Raw genomic sequence first — 24,439 nt, 5'->3', positions numbered from 1 at the left:
TGAGAACCACGCACCGGCCCCAGGCCTCAGCCCGCACTCCTGCGCGCCACCCACTGGGAGCGTGCGCTGCTCTGAGCCCCTCTCCTGGGGCATGGAGGTCACATGGTCCTTGGGCTCCCCGCCCTGCCCTGGCATCCCTGAGCCCCAGAACCGGGCCTGCACTTCCGTCTCTGCTTAAAACTCCAGAATTAGCCCGACTCCCCCCAAGTGGTGAGACCTCCAGGTCTCAGACACGAGTGTCCACCTCAGGGAGACGGGCCTGCTAGCTTCGTGGGGCGCCGGCCCTCGTTCTGAGCTGGGGCTGCTGGGTGGTCACGTTTCACAGCAACCACTGGGTCTCCAGACAAAAACCGGTGCCCCCACCCCCGCCAGGGCGAGGGAGACATTCCTGCTGGGCGGGTGGGCCTGTCTGATGCTGCCCACACCTCTTCTCCCTGACCCTTCCTCCCTCCACTCTGACCTCTTTGTCAGCTTTTGGCATTTCCACTGGGCACACCAGTCCCACCTGGTGCTCCCTCCTGCCACCCTTGCCAGCTCCCACCACTGGGCCTCATCCCAGGCCACTGCGGGCTGCTCTGCTGCCAGCCGGGGGCACCACAAGCACCCACCTCGGCTCCCGCGGCCCCACAGGATGCCCAGGGATGCCCCGTGAACGAGCAGCCCAGCACGCAGGGCTCCCTCCCCAGACCCCGAAAAGTCAGCTCGGCAGGCTGCCCCTGCATAGAACTATAACAATTTAAAAACGGCCTGGCTGGTGTGGCTCTATGGTTAGAGCGTCTGCCCACCCACAGTGTTGGGTTCGCGTCCCAGGCGAGGGCGTGTATCTGACGGCAGTTCATTCCCCGCCCCCATCAGGCACAACCAGCCAATGTGTCTTCGACATCTCTCTTCTCCCTCCCTCTCTTTTCCTCTCTCCCTCCCCCTGCCTCTCTCCCCTCCAGACCTTTCTCCGTTCTCTGAAAAGCAATGGGAACAAGATCCTCACATGAGGACACACACACACACTCCTGAGGCCAGGGTGGCGGGACCCTCAGCAGGCTCCAGCTGGAGACCCCTGCCCCAGAGGGGGGGCTGGATGCCCACACCCCACAAAGCGGGGAGGCCCTGGGCTCATGGGACAGCTGGTCCACCTGCCGGCGGCTCCAGGGGCTTTTCTGCTCCTTGAAAACCCGACAGGTGAGCGGGCTTCAGCGGGGACGGCCGAGCCTGGCAGCCCCAGGAGAAGGGCACCCACAGTGGCTGCTGTTTGCGGGGAGGCCCGTCCTGGGCCATGTGCGCGACCCCACGCCTGGCACTGGGCCCCTGGCTATGAGGCCCGTTCAGTCCTGCACACCTTCCTCCGGTAACTCACCTCACCACGCACCACCCACCGGCCTGGAATGGTTTTATTTTTGAAGCCCGGGGTACTTGGGGGACAAGGGGCGGGGAGCACTCAAACTGGCAGCAGCGCTCGTGGTCAAGGCAGAACGTTCACTAAATTTTCTACAACTCGGGACGTGAGACCAAACACTGAGACACGATCGGGGCCAGGGCAGGGCCGGCAGCCAGGCCTGGGACAGGTCAGCACCGGCGGCAGCGGCCCTCACGCAGACCCACAGCTGCACGGACCTTCTCGGGACAGGGAGGGGCCGCAGTGAGCCGGTCACCTGACAAGTTCGGGCTGCGCGGTGATGGCAGAGGCCGCTCGGAGAGGACGCAGGTCGGTGGAGCCTCCGGGACCGGCTCCAGGCTCCCCGGCGGCCTGGCCGGCTGCAGAGGCCAGCAGACCGGGAGCAGCAGCCGCTGCAGCCTCAGGCCTCCTCCGGGGCCCGGGGCAGCTCTTTGAGCTGGCGGCTGTGGCCCACCTGCAGGGCGCCCCCCGCGGCCTGGCGGAGCTGGGCGTCCAGGGCGCTGCGGAGGTCGCCGACCCGCACGTCAGGCAGGGGGTCCAAGTGGACAACGACCCCCTCGTGGGGGACCAGTCCCTCGTCCGCAGGAGCCACGTCCCGCCGTCTCCTCCTGAGGTCAGCGCCAACCTGAACTTTCAGGTCTCGGTTCAGTTTGACATTGTCCAGCTTCTGAGCCCCCGGCACGGCCTGTTGGGGCCCGAGCTCAGGGTCTGGCTTCTGCTCGGGCGTCTGGATGGCGGCGTCCTGCCTGGGGGCAGGCACGTGGTCCCCGCCCAGGGCCTCCTTCTTGGCCTCTGGGTGGCCTCCCTGGGCCCTGACGGTGAAAGCTCGGCGTTCCGGCTGATGGAACCCAGCCGGGGCCCTGGGGGCTGCTCCCTCCGACCTGCTGGGCCGGCCTGCAGCTGCCCGGTCCTGGCTCACTTGCTGGGGCTGCACTGGAGGGTCCCCTGCCCCTGCCCCGGCTCCCAGGGCACCTGGGGCTCCCGGAACACGGGCACCAGCAGCTTCTGGAACATGGGCACCGGCGGCTGCCGCCTCCTTGTGGGACTTGTTCCTCTCCGGAGGGCCTCCGCCAAGAACGTCCGGACCCTGTCCGGGGGCGGCCCCGGCATCGGGCTTCTCTGCGCTCCTGGGGGCCCCAGCAAGATGGGGCTCTGGGGCCCCCTCCCGCACACCTGCCGCTTGGGGCTGGGCGCCAGGCTGGTCTTTCCTGGGCTCTGTGTCCACACCACCCGGAGCCCCCTGGGGCTCCTGCAGGGAACGCTGGCTGTGTCCCTGGGGCGGAGCAGGGGGCTGCCCGGGAGCCCTGAGCTCGGGTTCCAGAGGCTGCAGCGGGGGGTGCGCCACTGTCGCCGCGTCCTGGGCCTCCTGCTCCTTGCTCCTCGGTGCGGCCGCCCCAGGCTCGGCCGGCGCATCCACTGAAAGTGAAGGGACTGGTTCAGCCCAGGAACGAGCAGAAGCCACCGATGCCGGGACTGAGAGAACAGGAGCCGCCACCGACACGTGCCCAGCAGGACTCAGGCCCCAGCCCCAAAGCCCTTCTCCTTAGGCCCCCCAGCACTCACCGTCCTCGCCATCCGGCCGCTGCTGGTGCATCTCCTTGTGCTGCTCCTCGATCACCGCCAGCAGCTTCTCCTGCTGGTCCAGGAGGCGCTTCTGCTGCACCTGCTGCTCCTTGATCACCTGCAGCAGGACCTCGTGGTCCAGCCTCTCCACGCGGCCGGCGTCTGGGGGGACACACCGTCAGAGCCCGCGCCCGCCGAGCATGCAGGCGCTGCGGGGCCCTCCCAGGATGCCCTCGGCGGGCGTCCCCTGCTGGTCCAGGAGGCGGAGCTGGGCGTGTTCTGGCACGGCCGGGGCTCAGACACCCCAGCTCGCCCACGGGGCCCCGCCCGGCGGCACCGTGTCACCTGGGCTCGGGGGCTAGCTGTAAACACTTTGGGAAAGAAGGCTGTGCCTGCAGGACAGCTCCTCCAGGGGGGGTTTGAAAACTGACAGAACTGCTTCTCACGCAGCGTCCGCTGCCTTAGCCCCGCCCACACAGGCTGCAGCCAGCTGCGGGGCCACGCGGCAGCGTGTCCAGGGGAGGCCCAAGGCTGGGCACCTGTAGCCCCACGGGTTCGGGAGCCCCTCCCTCCGATCTCCAGCACGGGCGGGCGAGCAGTCACAACCCGTGTGGCTTTAGACGCTTGGCTGACATGTGACAGGGCAGAGCTGCCCGGGGGCAAGCTCACAGGAAGGAGGAAGCGTTTGCAGCGGGAGGGCCAACACCCAGCCATGCCCGCCTGCCAGTGCCACTTCCCAGGGACTCAGTTTCTCCCGCTGGAGAGGGCATGGGTGTGCAGGCCGCGGCCTGAGAGGAAGGCTAAGGCTGCCCACGGGGAGGACGGACCCTCAGCAGTGCCCACCCAGACACCCAGGGCACCTGACACCTGCCTAATGAAGGCCACGGCCATGGGTGGGATCAGGAACCCCACTCCCTCTGGGTGAGGGAGGCACAAGGACCCATGGGCCACCTGCCTCGGCACCCAGGGCTCTCGGCCGTGTGCTGCGGGGGTACAAGTCTGGCCCCAACGGGTCCCAGGCGGCTCTGGAGGTGCTGCCCACCGGCTCCCAGAGAACCAGCCTGCACCAACGCCAGAGGGCACACGGACAGGCATGAGGCAGAGTGGAGGTGACATGCTGTGCCCCAGCCCGAGCCCACGGGATCACCTGCAGATGGGTGAGAGCTGCCGAGGCTAACACACATGCAGAACGTATGAACACGGGCCATGCACACGGCACAAGTTACACGACCCCTCCCCCGAGGCAGGGCCTCTAAGACTGGGAGCCATCTCGGCATTTGTGTGAGAAGGGGGCAAGTTGGGGCAACGGAGACCCCAACAGGGGCTGGAGGGTGGTTGTATGTGTAGCTCCGGGGCTCTGCCCACATGCTCTGTGCCGGGCTGTCACGTGACCGCGTGCCCATGCAGCCCTGGGCTCCCCCGACCCTCACGCTTCGCTGGGACACATGCCTGCAGCCTACCTGCTACTAGCTTTTTGATCTCAGCTGCGCGTCCCGAGGAGAGGCAGAGGGAGAGAGGCAGAGGGGAGGCGTGAGAAGTCTCCTCGAGGGAAAGACCAAGAACCACAGCGAGGCGGTGCCGAGGCGCCAGGACGCAGGGAGACGGAACCCCGAGCCCGAGAGCGGGGCGGGACAGTCACCCGTGAGCCAGGCCACACACGCCTGAGGGCACAGAGGGGTCCCGGGAGCCAGGCGATGGCGCCGACTGTGCGGGGAGAGGGAGGAAGAGTGGTCCCAGGGCGGGGGCGGTGCCGGAGAGCGGGGCGGGCCGCGGGCTCAGCCTTTGGTCGGCAGGACACAGGCGCCGAGGCAAGGGCCCTGCAAAGACCCCAGACAACCCTGCTTCTCGCACCACCTGCTCGGGGTCTGCAGGAAGGGAGGTGCCCCTGGGCCGAGGATGGGTGAGGAGTCAGCCCTTACCCTCCAGCTTGCTGCCGGCGGGGTCCCCGGCCGGGCCCTCCGAGCTCCTCTGCCCTCGCGGCCCCGCCGGCTGCCCGGCCCGGGGGGCTGGCTTCCCACCTGCACGCAGTGGAGACGCTCGGAAGGAGGGGGCACGGAGGAAGGTGGAGGAGGGACAGAAGGGAGCAGAGGTCCCCTAAAAGCACCCTGCACCCCCCTCCCCCAGCAGTTTACGTTCGACCACGGTTACCAGGGAATCATAAAACAGATTCAACAGCCTCGGGCTGGGCTGCGGGCCGTGCTGACCGCCTGGCCGATGAATAGGCGTGAGCCGTCAGGCTGCTCTGAGCCGGCGCCGCCAGGCGCTCCCGCAGCCCGTGCACAGGACACGCAGCAGCGCCGGCCGGCGTGGCGAACACGTGGCCATGTCCTGGTGGCTGCCAGGCCGCCAGGCCCCTTGCACACCTGCCTCGCGAGGAGGGAATCGGACAGGCCAGGCTGGCCATCCCAGCCCACTCCCAGGCCTCCAGGCACGCCCGCCCCGGCTCGCTCTCGGCTCTCGGCGTACCTGCGGTGTGGTCCGGGACCGGGACCACCATGCCGTCCGCTCTGTCGGCGGCCCCTGCCCCCAGGGCGTCCTGCCCCTCGGGGGGCACTGCCTGGGGCCCTGGGTGCACACCCCTGACCACCGGCTCCTGGTCTTCCTTCAGGGGCTTCAAAGCCCGCACACCATTTCCTTCTGGAACCTTCTGGGGACCCTTGGGAAGATCCCCCTTGGGCTCCACCGGGGCCCCTCGCGCTCTTCCGGAATCCGGCGGCGGTGGTGCCGCCTGGCCCTGGCCCCCCGGAGCCTCGTCGGCCACGTGCTCAGCCGCACGTTCCTTCGCCGCCGCCGCCTCGCCGTCCTGGCCTTGGTCCACCACCACCTCGTCGTGCGGGACAGGCGGCTCGTGGCGATGGGCCTCCCCCACGGGCACCGCCACGCCTGGGAGACGGGAGGGCATGTCGGAGGGGGAGGGGAGGGGGAGGGGAGGGCATGTCGGAGGGGGAGGGGAGGGGGAGGGGAGGGCATGTCGGAGGGGGAGGGGAGGGGGAGGGGAGGGGGAGGGGAGGGCATGTCGGAGGGGGAGGGGAGGGCATGTCGGAGGGGGAGGGGAGGGGGAGGGGAGGGGGAGGGCATGTCGGAGGGGGAGGGGAGGGGAGGGGAACGGGAGGGGATGGGGAGGGGGAGGGGAGGGGAGGGGCCCATCCCAGGGCTGGGGCTGGTGCCGAAGGCGGGCCAGGCCAGCGAGGCCACCTCAGCTCTGGCTGCTGTGGGGCCAGGCTGTTCCCAGATGACAGATGGGTAGTGGCCAACCAGCTGCTCTGGGCAGGCAGAGCGGGCACCTGACCCAGAGGAAGGGGCAGGAGGGTCGAGGGTGGGCGGGGTCGAGGGGCAGACCCGAGGCCTGGGAGACCCTGCCCCCATGCCCTGCGCCCCTGCCCCCAGGCCCACCTTGCCCGGGCCAGTCCAGCTGCGCCTCCTCCTGCTTGTCCTTGGCGCCCTCCCGCGGGGGCACGTCCACGGGGCCCTTGATCTGGGCCTGCTCCAGCTCGTCCTTCTCCCGCGGCGGCGGCTTCGGCTTGTCTCGGGTGTCCGCGGCCACGGCCACGGCCGGGTCTTGGCCTGTCGGCACAGAGTGGCTCGCTGAGTGGCGTGTCCACGTGGCCGTCCCACAGTGGGCACGAGCAGTGGGAGTGGGGCAGGGCCTGCGCAGCCCTGTTGTCTTGTCCGGTCACTAGCAGGGAAGCAGCACGGAAACTGTCCTTGTCCGTGTGTCTTCATAACAAAATCGCCGTCAATGGAATTTACACCTGACGGCCCAGACCAAAGCTCTATGTAGCACTGGCCGTGACCACCAGGTGGCAGCACGGACCCACCATCGTAGGGGCTGGGGGCTGAGCTGCCACAGAACAAGGCGGGCTTCTGCCCTGGGAGGAGGCAGAGGCAGAGCAGAGCAAGGCCCACAGCGGGGAGCTGCTCTGCCCCCTCGCAGTGCGTCCTGCAGCCACCACCTCCCACACCTCTCCACCCCATCCAGGGCCCCTCACCCAGGGCCCCCTCACCCAGGGCCCCTCACCCGGGCCCCCCTCACCCGGGCCCCCCTCACCCAGGGCCCCTCACCCGGGCCCCCCTCACCCAGGGCCCCTCACCCGGGCCCCCCTCACCCAGGCCCCCTCACCCAGGGCCCCCCTCACCCAGGCCCCCTCACCCGGGCCCCCCTCACCCAGGGCTCCCATCACCCAGTGCTCCCTCACCCAGGGCCCCCCTCACCCAGGCCCCCTCACCCAGGGCCCCCCTCACCCAGGCCCCCTCACCCGGGCCCCCCTCACCCAGGGCTCCCATCACCCAGTGCTCCCTCACCCGGGCCCCCCTCACCCAGGGCCCCCCTCACCCAGGGCCCCCCTCACCCAGTGCTCCCTCACCCAGGGCCCCTGTCACCCAGGGTCCCACAGAGCTGGGCCAGAGGGAGCCTGTAGGAAACCATCTCCATTCCAAATGAACAAACACTCTGGGTCAGGCAGGCGTACGGGGAGGAGGGGGCGGGGGGTCAGGACACTTCACCCCGAGCCAGCAGCCGCCCCAGCTCCCTCGGGAAGGGGAGACCGAGGTCCGAGGCCCGAGGGGGACTGTGGGGGTGCACCCTGCTCGGACGGGTCCTGCCTCCTTGCGTCCCCGGCTGCCACGTGATTACCCCCTGCAGACGCCCCCCGCGCCCACGAGTGCCCGTAAATCAGGGTCACCCAGCGACTGCAAGTCAGGAAACGGGGTACCCCAGCCCAGGAGAGAGCCCACCAGCCTCGGCCGCGTGGCCACCAGGCGGTGGCTTCTCAGAGGGAACAGAGCCAGGAGCCACCGGTGGGACAGGTGAGCTCCGTGCGCCTGCCCTCCAGTCGGGAGGGACCGCCTCAGCCTGGACTCCACCCTCCGGGCAGTCCTTGGCCACGGGCACCGTCTGTAAAGCAGCACCCGCTGGGGACAGTGCCAGCAGCCTTGGCCGCGGGAAAACTGGCATCACACTCAGACAGTAACGCTGACAGCCCACGCTCCCCGGCCGGTCGGCCGCGGCCGCCGCTGTGAGACAGGAAGTGCCCGTGGCTGGCGGCCGCGGGGAGCAGGGACAATGTGTGGACAGGGCTGCAGGGGAGCGCGCTCTGCGCCCCACTTGCCCCTGCAAGGCTGGCAGCCCACGGGGCTCAAGAGCAGCCAGCAGGGGGCGCCCCACACTGGCCCAAAACCCAGCCTCCCAAAGGTCAGAGCCTCACTAGTCCTCAAGGTCATGGCCCAAGTCACTCATCCTCAAGGTCACGACTTCCAAGTACCAAAGCAACGCATCAGCAAGCACCGGCCAGGGCAGAGGGGAGGCGGTGGAGAGGCCGCAGGAGGTGCCCCTTGGAGCCCCTCGTGGATTCTGAGCTTATGCCTCGTTGGGCCAGGCTGTGGGGTCCAACCTGCCTGGGGCATGGGGGTCAGCAGCCCCCTTCGCACTGAGACGCCCTCACCCCGAGATGCTCCAGGCCGGAGCTCCCGGGAGAGCAGGCCGGTGACCGGGCACCGCAGACACTTCCCGGCGAGCAGTGCAGTTCTGGGGCTGGAGCAGGCCTATCGCCCCGCCCGCCCCACCCACCCCGCCCCACCCACCCCACCCCTGCTGCGGGAAGGGACCAGGTGTGCAGAGCTGCAGCCCAGGCTGCTCCCCAACACTGCATACGGGGTGCAGGCGCTGGGGAAAGAGGGGCACGCTGTGTTTCAAAGCCTGCCCTGCCTGCAGCCAGGTGCTCCCAACGGGGGGTGAGTGGCCCCGTGAGCCTTTCCAAAGGGTGGAGCCCAGGAGCCTCGCAGGCCGGCACCCCCTCCCGCCCCCACACGGGCACAGCTGCTCCCGACTGTGGGGCTGTGCAGGTGGCCGTCGCCCAGGGCAGCCCCTGCCTCCTCAGGGCCGTTTGCCACGGACGGCAGGACCCGTGAGCGGCGGGCGCACAGCCCGCGGCGCAGCCCCGAGCCCCCCAGGCCGCGGGCTCGGGAGCAGCCCGTCGATCACGGGAGGACGGCGAGAGAGCGGAGAACGCGCTCAACACCGCATGTGGTTGAGGGCCATGTGTTTCGCTGCGGCCTCAGGAGCAAATGCGAACCAGATGTGGCGCCGGCTCCAGGTGAGGCAGCGCCCGCCCCGGCCGGACGCAGCTGCTCCTGCGGCCCTGCTGACTCACGCCCAGAACTCGCCGGCCCACGCCCAGCTCAGGGACCAGTGCCCGCGGCCTGGGCTCCCGCGGCGGCCCCCGCAGGCCGGGAGCAAGAGACGCCCCACAGCGTGGGCCTGACACCCTCCCTCCTCACACCACCGACTCCGCGCAGGGCCCCGCGCGCCCGCAGCTCCGCACACGCTGTTTCTGCCTGAGCCTCCCCCCCCCCCCCCCGACCCCGGTCGTGTCCGCAGGAGAGCCCCCAGGGGGTCCTCGGGCGGAGGGCGCTCGGGAGCCCGCCCGCCCGCCCGCCCGCAGGGGCCTTTCCCAGCCCAGGCAGGTCCCCAGCGCAGGCAGCAGGCCCGCGGCCCCCGGCCTCCTGCGGCCTCTCCGCCACCTCCCGTGTCAGTCACGGGGCCGGGAGGCCCTGGAGGAGGTCAGACCACCCTTCCTGCCTCCGCGGTGCCGGTCATCGTCCACCAGCACGCGCTGGCCGGACAGCGGTGAACAGGACAGGAGCCCAGGAGCTGCCGCCAGGGGCTGAGCCGGTGAGACCCGCTGAGATTCACAGCCTCAGAGCCCACCACCGTGAGCACACCCACGAACCATCAGCTGTGAGCGCCCGAGGGGGGCCTGGAGGTCAGGCCCTGCCGTCCCACCTGCCACCTGTCCCAGCACCCAACGGGGTGAAGCAGCTGGCAGACGAGCCAGCCCGGGACGGGCACCCGCGTTCTCACGGTCCAGGGAATCCCGCAGGGGCACCTCCCAGGGGCTGGGGGCTGGAGCTAGGGTGGACCGAGGGACGTACCTGGGGGCTGGACCACCTCCGCCTTCACCGCACCCACAGGCTCCCCAAGCCGACCGCCGGGGGCTTCCTCCGCCGGGTCCACGTCCACGGGGGCCTCCTCACTCACAGACAAGGTGGTGAGAGTGCTGACCACCAGGATGCCCAGGCCGACCCAGAGCACCACCTGGAGGAGACAGAGGTCCTGAGCAAAAGCGGTTGGAAACAGGGGCGAGGGGGGAGCCAGAGGGGAGAGGGGCCTGGGACTCTGAGGCCCGCTGGCTGAGACCAAGGTCTGCAGCCAAGGCTGGGGACCCGGCAGGGCCCACGGGGAGCCCCGCCCGCTCAGGCAGGGGCCTCTGGCTCTGCTGGCTGAAGGCGGAGGTCCGTGCGCTCTGTGTGCACACGTGCGGGCTTGCAAGGCACACAGCCGTCAGCGCACCACGCTGGAAGCAGCGTCAGGCTCCACCAGCAGAGACGAGACCCTGTGCCTCCGGGTCAGGAGGAAGAGGCTCCACCACGGAGCCAGCCCCCGGAAGGACCTGAGATGAGCGAACACTGGAAAGGCGGAGCCTTCCTGCCTACAAACCACCACCAGGCCCCAAGCCAGAGTGCCCGCGGGCGCACTCGGACAGGGGCCTGCGGGGTCACTGCCCCGGGCGTCCTGAGGCCACGCCAGGCCCGGGAGGGCTTACAGGCACTGACTCCAAACCCATCCCCTGCGCCCGCGAGATCCACCGCACCAAAGTGCGCACAGCGCTGCCCTGTCCTGTCCGGTCCCGTCCCCTCCCAGCACCCCCCCCCCCCCCCCCCGCCTGGCATCACCTACACACCAGCAGGCCCGGGAGGCAGCGCCAAGGATGGGAAACCAGGAACCGCAAGGACCGTGGGAGTCAATATTGACTCCCTGGCACCGCGATGTCCGGAGGAGTGTGAGGTGCCTGTCCAATTAAAGCACATAAAACAGCACCCAGCAGAGCGGGCACAGGAGCCAGGACGGCCGGCCCGAGCCTTGTCTGGGGAGAAGTAAACAACTCATCCGCATCCACTCCAACGAGCCAGGCCTCCATTCACCGCCCCGCGCAGGGAGGGCAGGCACACAGCAGCCGCGGCCGAATGAGGAGCCCTGGCCAGGCTGGCTCAGGGGACAGAGCATCAGCCCTCGGACTGCGGGGTCCTGGGTTCAACTCCGGCCAAAGGCACGTGCCTTGAGTACAGGCTCATCCCTGGTTGGGGCACATGTGGGAGGCAACCAATCGATGTGTGTCTCTCTCATTGATGTTTCTCTCTTTCTCCCCCTCCCTCCACTCGCTCTAAAAATCAATGAAGAAATATCATCAGGTGAGGATTAAAAAATAAAAAACAAACAAATACTTAAAATGCTTGATTTATCCAAAAGATAGCAAAGAGAAAAACATGAACAGATGGGACAAGTGAAAACCAAAGAGTAAGACGGAAGCTTTAATACCTCCAGAATCAGTAATTACAGAAACTGTAAGGAGCCTTAAACACGCCCATTAACAGACCGGGTAAAAGAAAACAAGGCAAAAGCCAGCCGGGTGCTGTCGTGAGAGACACACCTCGGCAGAGACGGAGACCGAGCGGAATGGGCCAGGAAAAGCGCACGGAGCCAGAACAGAGCCACGCCGAGCTGGGCCGGCTACCCGCGCCAGCAAGGCCGCCCCGCCTCCGAGAGAGAAGCCTTTCCATAGGAGGGGGCACCCCGAGAAAAAGGGTCCCTTTAACAAGATATAACCCCCTCCGGCTGTCCGTCACTCGTCACAGCTGCAGATAAAAGGCGGGACTGGGAGAGAGTCTCCCACCACCGGGGGAGCACTCCTTCCCCGAGAGGAGAAAGGAGATGGAAAGTCAGCAAGAACGCGGCAGCGCCAGTCTGATCGCACAGCAAGGAGCGCCCGCAGGACCTCGCCGGGCACAGAGTCGCTGCCGAGCACCCGGGTCTGACACTGTATGTGCCCCCCATCACGGTGCCGGGGTGGCCCCACACCCTGGCCCACCCCAGGCCTGGGGACTGCGGGGCCGGCACCCGTGCCCGGAGCAGCAGCTGCGGCGCGGGCTCACCTGGGAGAAGAGCGAGTTCCGGTGCACCTTCCTGTAGATGAGCGCCGGGCAGATGAAGCAGATGAGGCTGCCCATGGTGGCGCCCGTGAGGCCCAGGATGGTCTCCACTGGGGACAGAGGGGCGGGCGGGGTGACCACGGGCTCCGGAGGGACCGAACGGGAGCTGCCAGCCTGCACAGGGGCCTGGCCTGGCCTCACATGCCACGCGGAACCCGTCGGGCACCTGTGGCCGCGCTGCCCACTGCCGCATCTCGGGCGGCTCCCTGCTCTGCGCCTCGTCTCCTCCCTAACACGCTCCGGGCCCAGGTTCTGGTCACACCAGCTTGTCTGTCCGCGGGGGCGGGGCCTGACGGGGCCTAGCTCAGGGCCCCCCTTCCCCTGGGGAGGCACCACTGAACCGGGCGACAGGCAGGAGCTGCTTCCAAGACACAAGCGGGGACCCCGAGACGAGCAGACCCTGAGACGGGGCCACCGCGTGCCCATCGGTCACGGCAAGCGGGCGGGGACAGGGCCGAGTGGGTGGAGGGGACCAGAGCACCCCCACTTACCGTTGGGGATCATGATCCCGCCAACCATGGTCCCAAACACGACGGACAGGGTGAGCGCCTTGAACCGCAGGGGCGGCATGTAGCCTCCAGCGGCGAAGGTCCCGTCTTTTTGCTGCGAGGAGGGAGCGCGGGAAAGGTGTGAGGGCTTCCCCACCCATCCCGGGGCGGCACGAAGGCTGCCCAGCGGAGGCCCCGCCCCTGCGGCCGAGCAGCTGCCACGGGGACCGGGAGGCACCGGGAGGCACCAGCAGCGGCGGTCAGGGTGGCTGTCAGAGCTACAGCTGCGGGTGAGGTCAGTGGCAAGGCCTGGCTTCCCTGCAGAGCAGCCACGGCGGCCGAAGAACCCGCTGCTCGGGGTGGGGGGACACGGACGCGGCTCCGTGATGCCGCGGGCTCAGCAGCGCCCCCTCCCCGGCGCCCGCACCCCGGGCCGCGTCTCCTCGTGTGTGAGCACCGGGTCCGAGCGTGCTGGCGGCTCAGGCGCCTTTTGTCAAACAGTTAAGTGCTCAGTCCACAAGCGGAGGCCACGGAGCAGCCAGCACCCACCCGGGCCCACCCCCCAGGTGCACGGGGCGGTGGGCGGCCCGGGCCTGACTCCACAGCGGCGGCCCCTGGTGGGCGGCGCCGTCTCCTTTCTCGGAAGCTGGTTTCAGTCTCACTGAATACCTCACTTTAATGGAAGCTTGTTTAGGTGCAGCCAGGAAAACACAGCGAGCACTGCCACCAGGACAGACGCAAATAGGAAGGTCACCCCCGGGCCCCCCCTCCCGTCTCCCCGATCCCAGCTCGGCCGGCGGGCGGCGCACCTGCTGCTCGAACAGCAGCGTGTTGAGGGCCTGCCTGCAGGGCAGGATCATCATGGGGAAGCCCACGGCCACGGACATCATGAAGCCGGCGCGGACCATCTGCGTCACCAGGTTGGAGGGGAAGTGCATCAGCACGTTGCCCGCGATGGCCTCGGCGAAGCTCACGTAGCCGAAGAAGCCCACCTGCGGGGACAGGGGGCGCCTCCTGAGGGCCTGGGCGCCTCGAGGCAGCCTCGGCAAGACGGCCCTCACCACCACCACCCCCCAGGCCGCGTGAGCGGAAAGACCTCCCACGGAGGGCGAACACCCGGCGGGGAGTGTCCCTGTGCCCTCCCCCGAGGACAGCAGGGCGCTGAGGAGAGGAGCTCCTGCGTGGCCGCGGGCCAGGCCCAGCCCCTGCACACGGATGCCCAGCCCCTGCACACGGAGGCGCTCCGCGGGGCGGGAAAGCCCAGCCGGGCGCCGCAGGGGGAGCCCTGTCCCCACGTGGAGCCGCGGGGCGGGCGGTGCCTGCACGGACCATTTGTAAACACACAGGAATGCCGAAACCACGGCTCGCAGGGCAGCGGGCCAGCACTGGCGTGTTTACAGCTCTCCACAAAGTAACGGAACCCCGGGCACCGCGGGGGCGGGGCACTGACTGGTGCAGCCCCTGCTGCCCACCCCCTCTGCGGGGACAGCAGCCCCCAGGCCCTCCACGCCCCTGGGGCGGGGCCGGAGCACCAAGGCCGCTATCGGTGGCCGGTGGAGCTGGGGAGCAGGTCTGCCCGAGGCTTCTGGGCTCCACGGGGTCCACAGCCATCCCGGCCAGGGGCCTGCGAGGAGCTGGAGGGAGGGGCGTCCCCCGGCACTGCCACCGCCCGGGACCCACCATGACGTAGAAGGCGGTGACCACGTGCAGGGACGAGGCGAAGATGGAGCTCATGGTCTTCACCGAGGGCTCGTCCAGGCTGTCGTAGGTGGGCAGGACCTGGCTGCGGGGACAGGCAGCTCCGCATGGAGGTCCCGGGACAGGCGGGCCCCCTGGGCGCCACCCAGTCCCCAGCTCCACCCACCCCACCCCACCCCCGCCCCAGGGAGCTCAGAGCTGCCCCCAGGGAGCTCACAGCCCCCAGGGAGCTCACAGCCCCCAGGGAGCTCACAGCCCCCAGGGAGCTAGCTCAGAGCTGAGACGCTGCAGCCCAGGGAGGGGCTGGGCACGTGCTGGGGCTCCCCGCTCCCTCCAGGGACCAGGGTGAGTGCCCGGTGAAAGGCCGTGTTTGCGGGAGCGGGAGGCTCGGAGAGCGGGGCGGCAGGGGCCGCGTGTTTACAAGGGAAGCAGGAAGTGGATCAGGGCGCTGCTGTCAAAAGACTGGGAAGTTAAACAAACACGGCCGCCTGGCCGCCTGCCATCTCTGCGCCTCGGCCGCACTCGGAGCCGCCGGGCAGGAGGGGGGACAGAGGAGGTGTCTGTGCCGCTGGGGGGGCGTCCACCTGGCTGTCCTGGGGGAGTCGGAAAGGGGGGAGGAAGGTCTGGGGCTGCCTGGAGGAGGAGCTGCACTGGGGGTGACCAGACCAGAAAGCAGGAGGGATCTGTGCTGAGGGCCGGTGACTCCCGCTCCGGCTGCGGGGTCCCCGTGGGCTCCCACACGGCAAGGCAGCCGAGGCCCATGAGCACGCTCAGGCTCGGCACGGGTCACAGGCCGGGGCATGGGCGGGGCGCTTCAGACAGAAGGTCCCTGGCGGTCAGGGGAGCCAAGCCCCAGCTGCCTCTGAGAACGGGGGGAGGGGCCTCCGTGCTCGAGCATCGACCTCTGACCAGGAGGCCAGGGTTCAAGTCCTGGTCAAGGCACATGCCCGGGGTGCAGGTTCAGCCCCAGCTCCGGTCAGGGCATGCGCAGGAGGCAGCCGATCGATGTGTTTCTCTCACACCCATGTGCTTCTTTCTCTCTCCCCCTCCCCTTTCACTCTTTCTAAAATAAATAAATAAAAATCAATGGAAAAAATGTCCTCGGGTGAGGATTAACGAAACAAAACTAAAAAGCAACAAACACAAGAGGGAGAACAGGTAACAGGCACCGGCGGGCGTCACCGGCGGGTGCGGGGCCTGAGCAGCAGGCGGGCGGGTGCTGGCAGAGCTGCTGCCAGGAGCCGCGGCGGGAGGCGGAGGCGGACGGCTCCCGGTGCGCACGGAGGAGCCGATGGGGGCGCTCTGCCAGTGCCGCACACCGACGGCCTTTTCCCGTTCACGCCTCGGAGCGGGTGCCTGGCTCTCGCCTTCCCGGCGAAGGCAGTGCTGCTGGGGTTTCGGGAACAGCCCGGTCTGCACTCAGAGCTCCGCGACAGGGGAGGCACACGCTGGCGCACACATGCACGTGGGCACACATTCGTGCACACATGCACGTACTCGCGCGTGCACACACACACACACACATGCACACACACACATACGTGCACGTGCACACCAGCACACAGGCCTCTGGCAGACAGCACAGCGCCCAGAGGCAGCCTGCAGGCAGTGTTTGTGCAGCTTCCTTTTCAATGTTCTCAGCAAACAGCTAACTTCTGGCAAAGTGCTGGGACGCGCCGATCAGATGGGCTGGCGGCTCCGTGTCCCGCAGCCAGCTCTCCTCGGGGACTTGGCAAACCGGTGCTCTCACCAGCCATGCTGGCAGCATGAGGCACAAGCCAGCTTCCTCACGTGGGAGACGCATAAAAATATAGCCACTCCCTGGGGGGGGCGGGGGGGGGCGCAAAGGTCGCAACAGAACAGACGCGGAGCCTGAGCCAGCCTTTCAAGAATCGGAGGCGGCCGGCGCCAGCACCGACCCCCACCCGGACACAGGACGCAGCCAGGCCCGGCGTGGCGGCACTTACGACTGGCAGGCAAAGGACATGCCGAAGATGGGGATGCAGCGGAAGACGCCCTCCCAGCGCACGTAGCTGACCCGCCGCAGCCACTGCCCGCCGAAGAGGCCGTGCTTGAACGAGGACAGCAGGATCTGCGGGAGCAGGAGAGGCGCAGGGACCAGTCAGTCGCTCCGGGCTCCGCCCGCGGGCGCCTGGGGCTGCGAGGCCGGGGAGCACCCGGGCAGGGCCCGAGCCAGGCAGGGAGGCGTGAGGCGTGAAGCTACCGTGTGCCCCCTCCACACCTCAGAGCAGGACGCCCTGGCGGGCAGGCCCTTCCCCAGCCCCGGGGGGGCAGTGGGTGCCGTCACGAGCGGGAGCTCACGGCCGAGGCCCGAGGAGAACGTGCACCGGGCTCGGCCCTCTGAGGACACTGGCCACAGAGACCTCCGGGTCCTGCTCCCGGAAAGCACCCTGACCCTGACCCTGACCTTGCTGGGCACCCACTCAGCAAGAGCCGATGCCCTGCGTTCCCATGCTTGCGGGTTCTGCCATCTGGACTAGAAATGTCCACTCAGAACACATCCCTGTGACCAAACGCCGGGCCTGGGCCCCTGGCCACACCCGCCTGAAACCTGCCTCTGTGCGGCACAGCCCTTTCCTCCCCTCCCCTCCCCACCCCTCCCCTCCCAGCTCCCAGCTGAGGGCCACAGGGACAGTCCCCTCCCCTCCCTTCCCTCCCCTGCCCTTCCCTCCCCTGCCCTCCCCTCCCAGCTGAGGGCCACAGGGACAGTCCCCTCCCCTCCCCTCCACCTGCCCGCACGCACCACGAACAGGAAGGCGGCGTAGAAGAGCAGCGCCATGGCGCTGAAGGACTGGATGGAGGCCATCATGTTGCGCTGCAGGCTCAGCGGCAGCACGATGCACAGCGACACGGCGAAGAGCAGCAGCACGCGGAAGGAGCCGGTCACCTGCGGGCGGGCGGGTGCGACGCTGGGCAGGCGCCACCTGGGAGCCCCGTGCGGCCGGCCCGCCCGCACGCCAGGACCTGCCCTCCCGTTCCCGCAGGTCAGGGCCCGGGACGGGGACTCCTGGGCTGTCCCACCAGCAGCCACGTCCCCAGACCCCAAGAGGCCTACCTGGAACCCGAAGAGCCGGGCAAAGAAGGTGGAGCCCAGGTCGCCGATGACCACATAGAAGGCAATGCAGGTGCCCAGCATCAGCCCGATCATGCTGCAAGAGGGCCGGTTCGCAGGGGCTCGGGCCGCTCCCAGACCCGCCCCCACGGCCCCTCACAGCCCCCCACGGCCCCCACGGCCCCCACGGCCCCCATGGCCGGGCTGTGTGGGTGGTGCGGTTTCCCACGTGCGGGGCCCCGGCCTGTCTGGGCAGCCCGGTGTTCCCTGGACACACAGGGCCAGTGCCTCCCGCCACAGAAGCACCTGCGACTCCGGAAAGGCTGCGGGGCTGGGAGCCTAAAGGTGTGATTCCCGCCCCGCCCCCCCCCCCCCCCCCCCCCCCCCCCCCCCCCGCAGCGTGTCCCTCTGCCCGCCGAGAACAGGACACTCCCATTTCCTGCCACTGGAGGCCGCAGAGCTGGGGGGGGTGGCCGAGGCATGACCTGCACCGTCCGAGTTTTCCACTTTCTATTTTCCTTCCTACACAGGCCCTCAGCCCCGCGCGGCCGTTATAAGGTACAATAGACTGAACTGCCGGATCCTGAGCAAGCAGCAGTTCGGAAACACGCACTCTGCCCCGGTGGCCGAGGGGAGGAGGGAGAGCAGCCGCGAAGGGCGCCTACCTGGTCTCCACCAGCATCTTCCCAGCCTTGCCGTAGGCGTGGAACGCTGCGGGGAGAGAGGGAGCTCAGCCCAGCCTGAGGGTGGGGCGGGGCGACATTCCGGTACCAGCTGGAGAGGCAGGTGGCAGCCGCTGGCCTGGCCTCTCCGGGCGGATGAGGGGACACGTTTCTGTGTCGGCCCCACACCTTGGTCAGCTCTGTGACCGACAAACAGAAACCCCGTGAACAAGAACAAAGCCGGGGGAGAGAAGCAGGTCGGCTTTTCATTCAGAACAGAATGAACGTTCCTGCGCCGGACTCTCCGCACGGCCTGCTGGGGAGGCAGAGAGAGGGGCCGTGGGCCGGGTCCCCCAGACCAGCACACCCCGTTCTCACAGCTCAAACCACAGGGCGGGCTCCGGGCTTGTGTGTTCCCTGTCTGGTTTCTCCACTGCTGAGCGGGGGCAGGACCTACAGGAGGCCACGGTGGGCACCCATCTTCCCGCTCCTGGCAGGGGGACGGGCTGTGGCTGCCGGGCAGGAGCCAGCAGCCGCTCGGGCCCACAGCACCGTGCCCTCCTGGGGCTTCACATCTCGCCAAACCGGTCGGCCGGCTCGGGGCTTTCCAAGAATCACCGGGCAGCCGCCAAAGAACAGGGCCTGCCCAGCCCAGGGTCACCTGCCTCTTTCAGGCACGGCCAGCACTTCCTGGACACTGGCCATGGGAACCCGCTGCCAGAGGCCCTCGGGGAGAAGAGGGTCACCCACAGGCCCTGCAGGGGCAGGAAGGGCCGCGGTCATGTGCAGCCGCTGAGGTTCACGAGCTGGGTGACCCCGACAAGGCGGCTGACAGCTCCGGGCCCTCAGCGCGGAAGAGGAAGGGCCTCGGCCTGCGGTCAGAGCACCAGCGTCCGGTGCCGTGCTCAGCGCAGACGGGAAGGAAACCGCGGCCGGCCCGGCCTGCCGGTCCCTTTGTCTGTCCCCTGGAATCCGCACGGAGACAGCGGAGCCCGGGCCAGGCGGGCAGGCCTCCGAAGGCCAGCATCCCAGTCACCCTGGCCGAGGGGGTGGGCGGGGCCCTAGGGCTTCATCCGGAGCCAGGAGCTTTCCGGCTCACACAGGGCCAGCTCCCCCCGGGGCCTCCCAGGCACAGAAAGCAGAGCCTACGGGTCTGAGGTGGGCACAGAGAAGGCGGCCTCAACTCGGTCCCCGAGCCCAATGCCCAGCCAACATCCCCAACGGAAAGGACGCAGAGAGGAAGGACGCAGAGAGGAAGGACACAGAGAGGAAGGACGCGGAGAGGAAGGACGTGGAGAGGAAGGAAGCAGAGAGGAAGGAAGCAGAGAGGAAGGAAGCAGAGAGGAAGGAAGCAGAGAGGAAGGAAGCAGAGAGGAAGGACGCAGAGAGGAAGGAAGTGGAGAGGAAGGATGCAGAGAGGAAGGAAGTGGAGAGGAAGGACGCAGAGAGGAAGGAAGTGGAGAGGAAGGAAGCAGAGAGGAAGGACGCAGAGAGGAAGGATGCAGAGAGGAAGGAAGTGGAGTGCAGCTGGAAGCCAGGGAGGAAGGAAAGAGCCAGAGGAAGGGAACTGCAACCAACAGCCTCCGGAGCAGAAAGGCGGGTGCAGATGGGCAGGTGGCCCCGGGAACAGGCCTGTGCAGGAGCATGTCCCGGGCACTTGTGGAGGGGCAGGAGCGGGCGCTGTCGGGCAGCTCCAAGGACGCTCTGGGCCAGGGCTGGCAGTGAGCAAGTCCACAGAGAGGTGGGGGCTGCCAGCTCTGCCTGAACTGGGTGCTTAGAGGGGAGACAGGAAAACCAGGGGGCAGGAGACTGTGCCCCAGACCCTTTTGTGTCACCTCAATTTCAAAGCATCCTATATAATAAAGAGGTAATATGCAAATTGACCCTCACACCCTCACAAGATGGCCACCCTCACATTGTTACAAGATGGCCGGCAGGGGAGGGCAGTTGGGGGTGACCAGGCCAGCAGGGGAGCAATTAGGAGGTGATCAGGCCGGCAGGGGAACAATCAGGGGGCAATCAGGCTGGCAGGCAGAAGCAGGTTAGGGGCAATCAGGCAGGCAAGCAGGCAAGTGGTTAGGAACCAGCAGTCCTGGATTGTGAAAGAAATGTCCCAGATTGGAGAAGGTGTAGGCTGGCCTGAGGACACCCCCCCCCCCCATGCGCTGGGCCTCTAACATGACTATAATAATAGATTTTTAAAACTGCAATAAGTTAAAAAAAATTGCTGTTGAAGGCACACTTTAACAATCAAGTAGAAGCCCCAGCTGGTTTGGCTCAGTGGACAGAGTGTTGGCCTGCAGACTGAAGGGTCTTGGATTTGATTCTGGTCAAGGGTACATTGGCCAGGTTGTGAGCTCAATCCCCAGTAGGGGGTGTGCAGGGAGCATCCAATCCATGATGCTCTCTCATCATTGATGTTTCTATCTCTCCCTCCTCCCTTCCTCCCTGAAATCAATACAAATATATAGATTATAAATAATCAAGTGGAAGGCCCTGGCCAGTTTGGCTCAGTTGATAGAGCGTCGGCCCATGGACTGAAAAGCACCAGATTCAGTTCCGGTCAAGGGCACGCACCTGAGATGCAGGCTCAATCCCTAGCCCCGGGCGCATGCAGAGACGACCAATCGATGTGTCTCTCTCACATCCATGTTTCTCTGTCTCGCCCCCTCCCCTTCTGCTCTCTCTAAACACCAATGGGAGAATATCCTTACGTGAGGATTAACAGAACAAAAGTGGAAGAAGGTGAATACGTGAAGGCATAAGGCCAGCCCCACAGAGCCCTGCGCCCTGCAGGAGGCGCTGCACCTCACCCAGGCCGGCGTAGGTCCTCCGCTTGCTCAGGCTGGCGGCTTTCACCAAGAACATGCAGGACTGGTGCGTCATCCAGGCGCAGAACGCCAAGAGCAGGGCCCCCAGGACGATGCCGCACTGGAGGGGGGAGAGAGACGCTGAGGACAGGAAGCTGCCGCAGGCCTCAGGGCACACACCGCACACCGGCGCCCGAAAGCCCCCTGTGGGCGGCCCAGTCTGTGCCCGTGGGCGCAGGGCCTGCTCCGGTCCCTGCCCGGCCAGTCCCTGCTGTGGGCGCCACACCGTGTCCAGGGACGAAGTTCTGCTGGTGATCCTGAAGGAGCACCAGGGGCCACCCCCTCCCAGCCCTCAGGGTCTGAATGCACGCCCCCGCCTCTCAGTCCTCCGCCCCCACTGCGGGCACCTTCCGCCACCCGATCGGCAGCCACGCGGCAAACACACTCTGGAAGGAAGAGATTAGCGGTGACATTTACGCCTGTCTTATAAGATAGACAGACACCCACCGCCTAACCTAGCAACTGCGTCTCTGGGATTCACCAGGAGTGAAAACACGTGTTCATGCAAACACCGTGTGCCCACGCTTACGGCAGGGTTATCTGAAGTCCAGACACCCAGGCGGCACCCCAAATGCCCTCCTGGCGTCTCCGGAGCCGAGCGCACACACCGCCGCGCTCCGGCTCTCTCCTCGGAGGCGAGTGCCCCGGGAAAGCAGAGTCCGGGCCTCGGCGTGTGGGCACCGAGCCCCCCCAGGAAACGCCCGGGGAGCCCCGCAGCGGCGAAGGGATGAACCGACCGCGGCACATCCATTCGGGGAAAGCTAGCCAGACAGCAGAACCAACACCTGACACAACCCTACTCCACGAACTCGGAAACAGGCGACCCTGACCTCTGGGGCCCGCGGGAGGGGGACCCTTCACAGGGAGGCAGTGATTGGAGGGGTGCTGGCCAGGCTGGGCTCCCTAACTTGGGAGCTAGTGACATGTTTGTTCACTTTATGGAAATTCATCAAGATGGCATCTAAGCCCTGGCTGGTCTGGCTCAGTGGATAGAGCCCTGGCCTGCAGACAGAGGAGGGGTCCCAGCTTGAATTCTAGTTAAGGCCACATGCCCGGTTGTGAGCTCGACCCCCAGTAGGGGGTGTGCAGGTGGCAGCCAATCAGTGACTCTCCTTGTTGTTGTTTCTCTTTTCTTTTCCCTTCCTCTCTGAAATCAATAAAAATATATTTTTAAAAGGCTGCATCTAAAATTGTGCACTTTTTGGTCTGCACAATATCTATATATATAAAAGCCTAAGCAACCGTTCGACCAATAGCTATGATGTGTACTGACCACCAGGGGGCAGATGCTCAATGCACAGGCATGGAAACGAAAACCAGGGGGGTCCCTTGGCCTGACCTGCCGAAGCCGGTCCAGTGCACGGATCCATGCACCGGTGGGGTCCCTCAGCCTGGTCTGTGCCCTCACAATCCGGGACACCTCAGGGGATGTCAGAGTCGTTTTGGGCCCGATCCCCACAGGACAGGCTGAGGGACCCCACCGGTGCAGGAATACTCTAATATCTCAATAAAATGTTAATCTTTTAAAAAGTACCAAAATTCCTAAAATCAACCAAACCAAAAAAAAATAAACTTTATAAAAATGACATGGCTGTCACACACTAAAATTACACCTGCCAAACGTGCCTCCCACTATGCTCCAGCCAGGGACTCCCTTGGGAGGAGACACTGTGAACTCGGACAGGCCCTCAGGACAGGTGACCCCAGGCCCTTGGGACAGGTGACATCCGGTCTGTGGCTCCCAGGTGACCTCCACCACTAAGAGTTGGGCTCTTTTTTTTTTTTTCTTTTTTTTTAATATATTTTATTGATATTTTACAGAGAGGGAGAGAGATACAGAGCTAGAAACGTCGATGAGAGAGAAACATTGACCAGCTGCAAGAGTTGGGCTCTTGCTGAGCAAGCCAGCCTCACTGTGTTTAAATGCTCTGCCAGAAGCCTTGTGCCCCCACACGGCCGACACGCAGGTCCGTGGGCAGCCACGGTGGCATAAAGGCTGGCAGCATGCGACCTGCCAACTACACCACCCAGGATGCAGTTCTGTGCCAGGCAAGCCGCAGTGCACCCTGGGACATGCAGTCCTCCCAGAAACACCCAGCGCTGGCCAGCCACCAGATTACAGATGTTGCCCCGGGGGTGCCAGGAGCTGCCAGCTGGGCCTCCCACGACTGCCTGGGCACCACCAGCTCCTGCCAGCATGCCCGCCAGCCACATCAGTTGTGCTCTTGCCCAGACAGGCTGGAGGGCTGGAGGTGGGGGATCCAAACTCCCCAGATTAAAACTTTTCTTTTCATCTAAACGGCAGGAAGTATGAAAAATGCAAAGTGTCTGTTTCTCTAAAATTAAACAGCTGGGGCTCATTTCAGTGCCAAGATGTCCATCTTATTTAATTTTCCTACCACCTATGTGATTTTATCACTTAAGACTCCTCACCCCACCTTAACCACAGGCTGTCTGGGGGGGGGGGGGGGGGCGGGGCAGGAACCCCGCACTCGCGCACACCCCGGCCGGTTTGTTTGGGGGTGATTTAAACAGCAGCTACCATGGAGCCGCAGATCAGAAATGGTGACTTGCTCTCATGGGTTATTTAAAATTGGCATGATGCTGATTGTTTAATATTTCAGGGTTTTCACTTGCCGACGGCGAGCTGCGCAGACGGGACGTGTTCCAGCTGGAACCCTGGAACCACCTGCAGCCGCGGGCGCCCGCCTCGTCCCGCGGCCTCGGGGGCCAGAGGAGCCCCTTCTGCTGCAGGTGCGGGCGGGTCGGAGTTTTACCAACAGCCACCAAAGCAGCAACGCCTCGGCCACGGTCCGCTCGGGACGGCCCTCTTGCTCGGCCGCACTCGGCGCTCGGCTGCGGTCACCAAACGCGCGGGACGTGCTGCGACGCCAACCCCGCGAGCTTCCCGCGGCGGGAACTCCGGGCGCCGCCTGGGACCCGCGCCCACGGGCCGGGCGCACGCCGGGCGAGGCGGCGGCCGGGGACTCACCTGCTTGAAGCAGAAGGGCATGGTGAGGACGCTCACCCCCACGATGCTGTTCACGATGTTCATGATCAGCCCCCAGTTGGAGGCGGCGGCCGCCGTCATAGCGCGGGCTGCGGGGCCCGGGGGCCCGGGTGTGAGGCGCCGGGACCCCCGCGGGGCGCGCGGCCCGGACAGGCTCGGGCGGCTGCCCGGAGGAGGCGGCCTGGCGGCAGGGCGGCGGGGGCCGTCAGCCTGCAGACACCGCCAGGCCCCGCGGCCGCCTCATAACGGCGTCTCTGGCTCTCTTCCTCCCGCCGGCCTCTCTGGCTCTCCCTCCCGCCGGCCGCCTCCGCGGCCCCGCGCCCGGACCCGGAAGAGACGCCAGCTGCCAACTCCGCACACCTCAGCCGGCTCCGGAGCTGCCCGCGGGCGCACACTTCCGCCTTCCGCAGGCTCCTCCTCCCGGAAGTGACGACACGGAGCGAGAGCCAGCGGAGCAGGAATGGGCGGGGCCTGCAAGGGATAGCGGGCTCTGCGAGGCGGGACCTCTAGGTGGGGCTAAGGGACTACGAGCCAATGAGGATCCGGAACTGGCCCGGGGGCGGGGCTTGAGGCGGGGCCAGGCGGCCGTGGAGCTGAGCGCTTTTGCTGGCCCCGCGCTGGCCTCCCGCAGAGCCCGGCT

At 66.8% G+C, this 24,439-nt stretch overlaps 1 protein-coding gene across 3 annotated transcripts; it reads right to left on the bottom strand.

The window, feature by feature from the left end:
• Window positions 1-1,367: 1,367 nt before the first annotated feature.
• SLC38A10 (solute carrier family 38 member 10) lies at window positions 1,368-24,173 on the bottom strand. 3 transcript variants are annotated; one of them, XM_084861920.1, is made up of 18 exons: window positions 23,782-24,173; window positions 20,733-20,850; window positions 17,923-17,968; window positions 17,261-17,354; window positions 16,949-17,092; window positions 16,152-16,276; window positions 14,167-14,269; window positions 13,296-13,478; window positions 12,490-12,601; window positions 11,942-12,048; window positions 9,884-10,046; window positions 6,347-6,517; window positions 5,420-5,836; window positions 4,873-4,971; window positions 4,414-4,437; window positions 2,954-3,115; window positions 2,411-2,806; window positions 1,368-2,368 (listed from the first exon to the last, which is right to left on the bottom strand). In XM_084861920.1, the coding sequence occupies exons 1-18, from the start codon at window positions 23,878-23,880 to the stop codon at window positions 1,791-1,793; spliced, it is 3,141 nt and encodes a 1,046-aa protein (XP_084718046.1). In that variant the 5' UTR covers window positions 23,881-24,173; the 3' UTR covers window positions 1,368-1,790. The 3 variants fall into 3 exon arrangements, with proteins under 3 accessions (XP_084718046.1, XP_084718044.1, XP_084718045.1); XM_084861918.1 differs by having other exon boundaries at window positions 1,368-2,806; XM_084861919.1 differs by lacking the exon at window positions 4,414-4,437 and having other exon boundaries at window positions 1,368-2,806; window positions 23,782-24,172.
• Window positions 24,174-24,439: the final 266 nt, after the last annotated feature.

This window comes from Pipistrellus hanaki, assembly GCF_964339955.1.
Source record: "Pipistrellus hanaki genome assembly, chromosome: 16".
Classification (NCBI taxonomy): domain Eukaryota; kingdom Metazoa; phylum Chordata; class Mammalia; order Chiroptera; family Vespertilionidae; genus Pipistrellus; species Pipistrellus hanaki.
The sequence above is the reverse complement of the archived record's forward strand: the minus strand, read 5'-3'. Positions and strand labels throughout refer to the sequence as shown.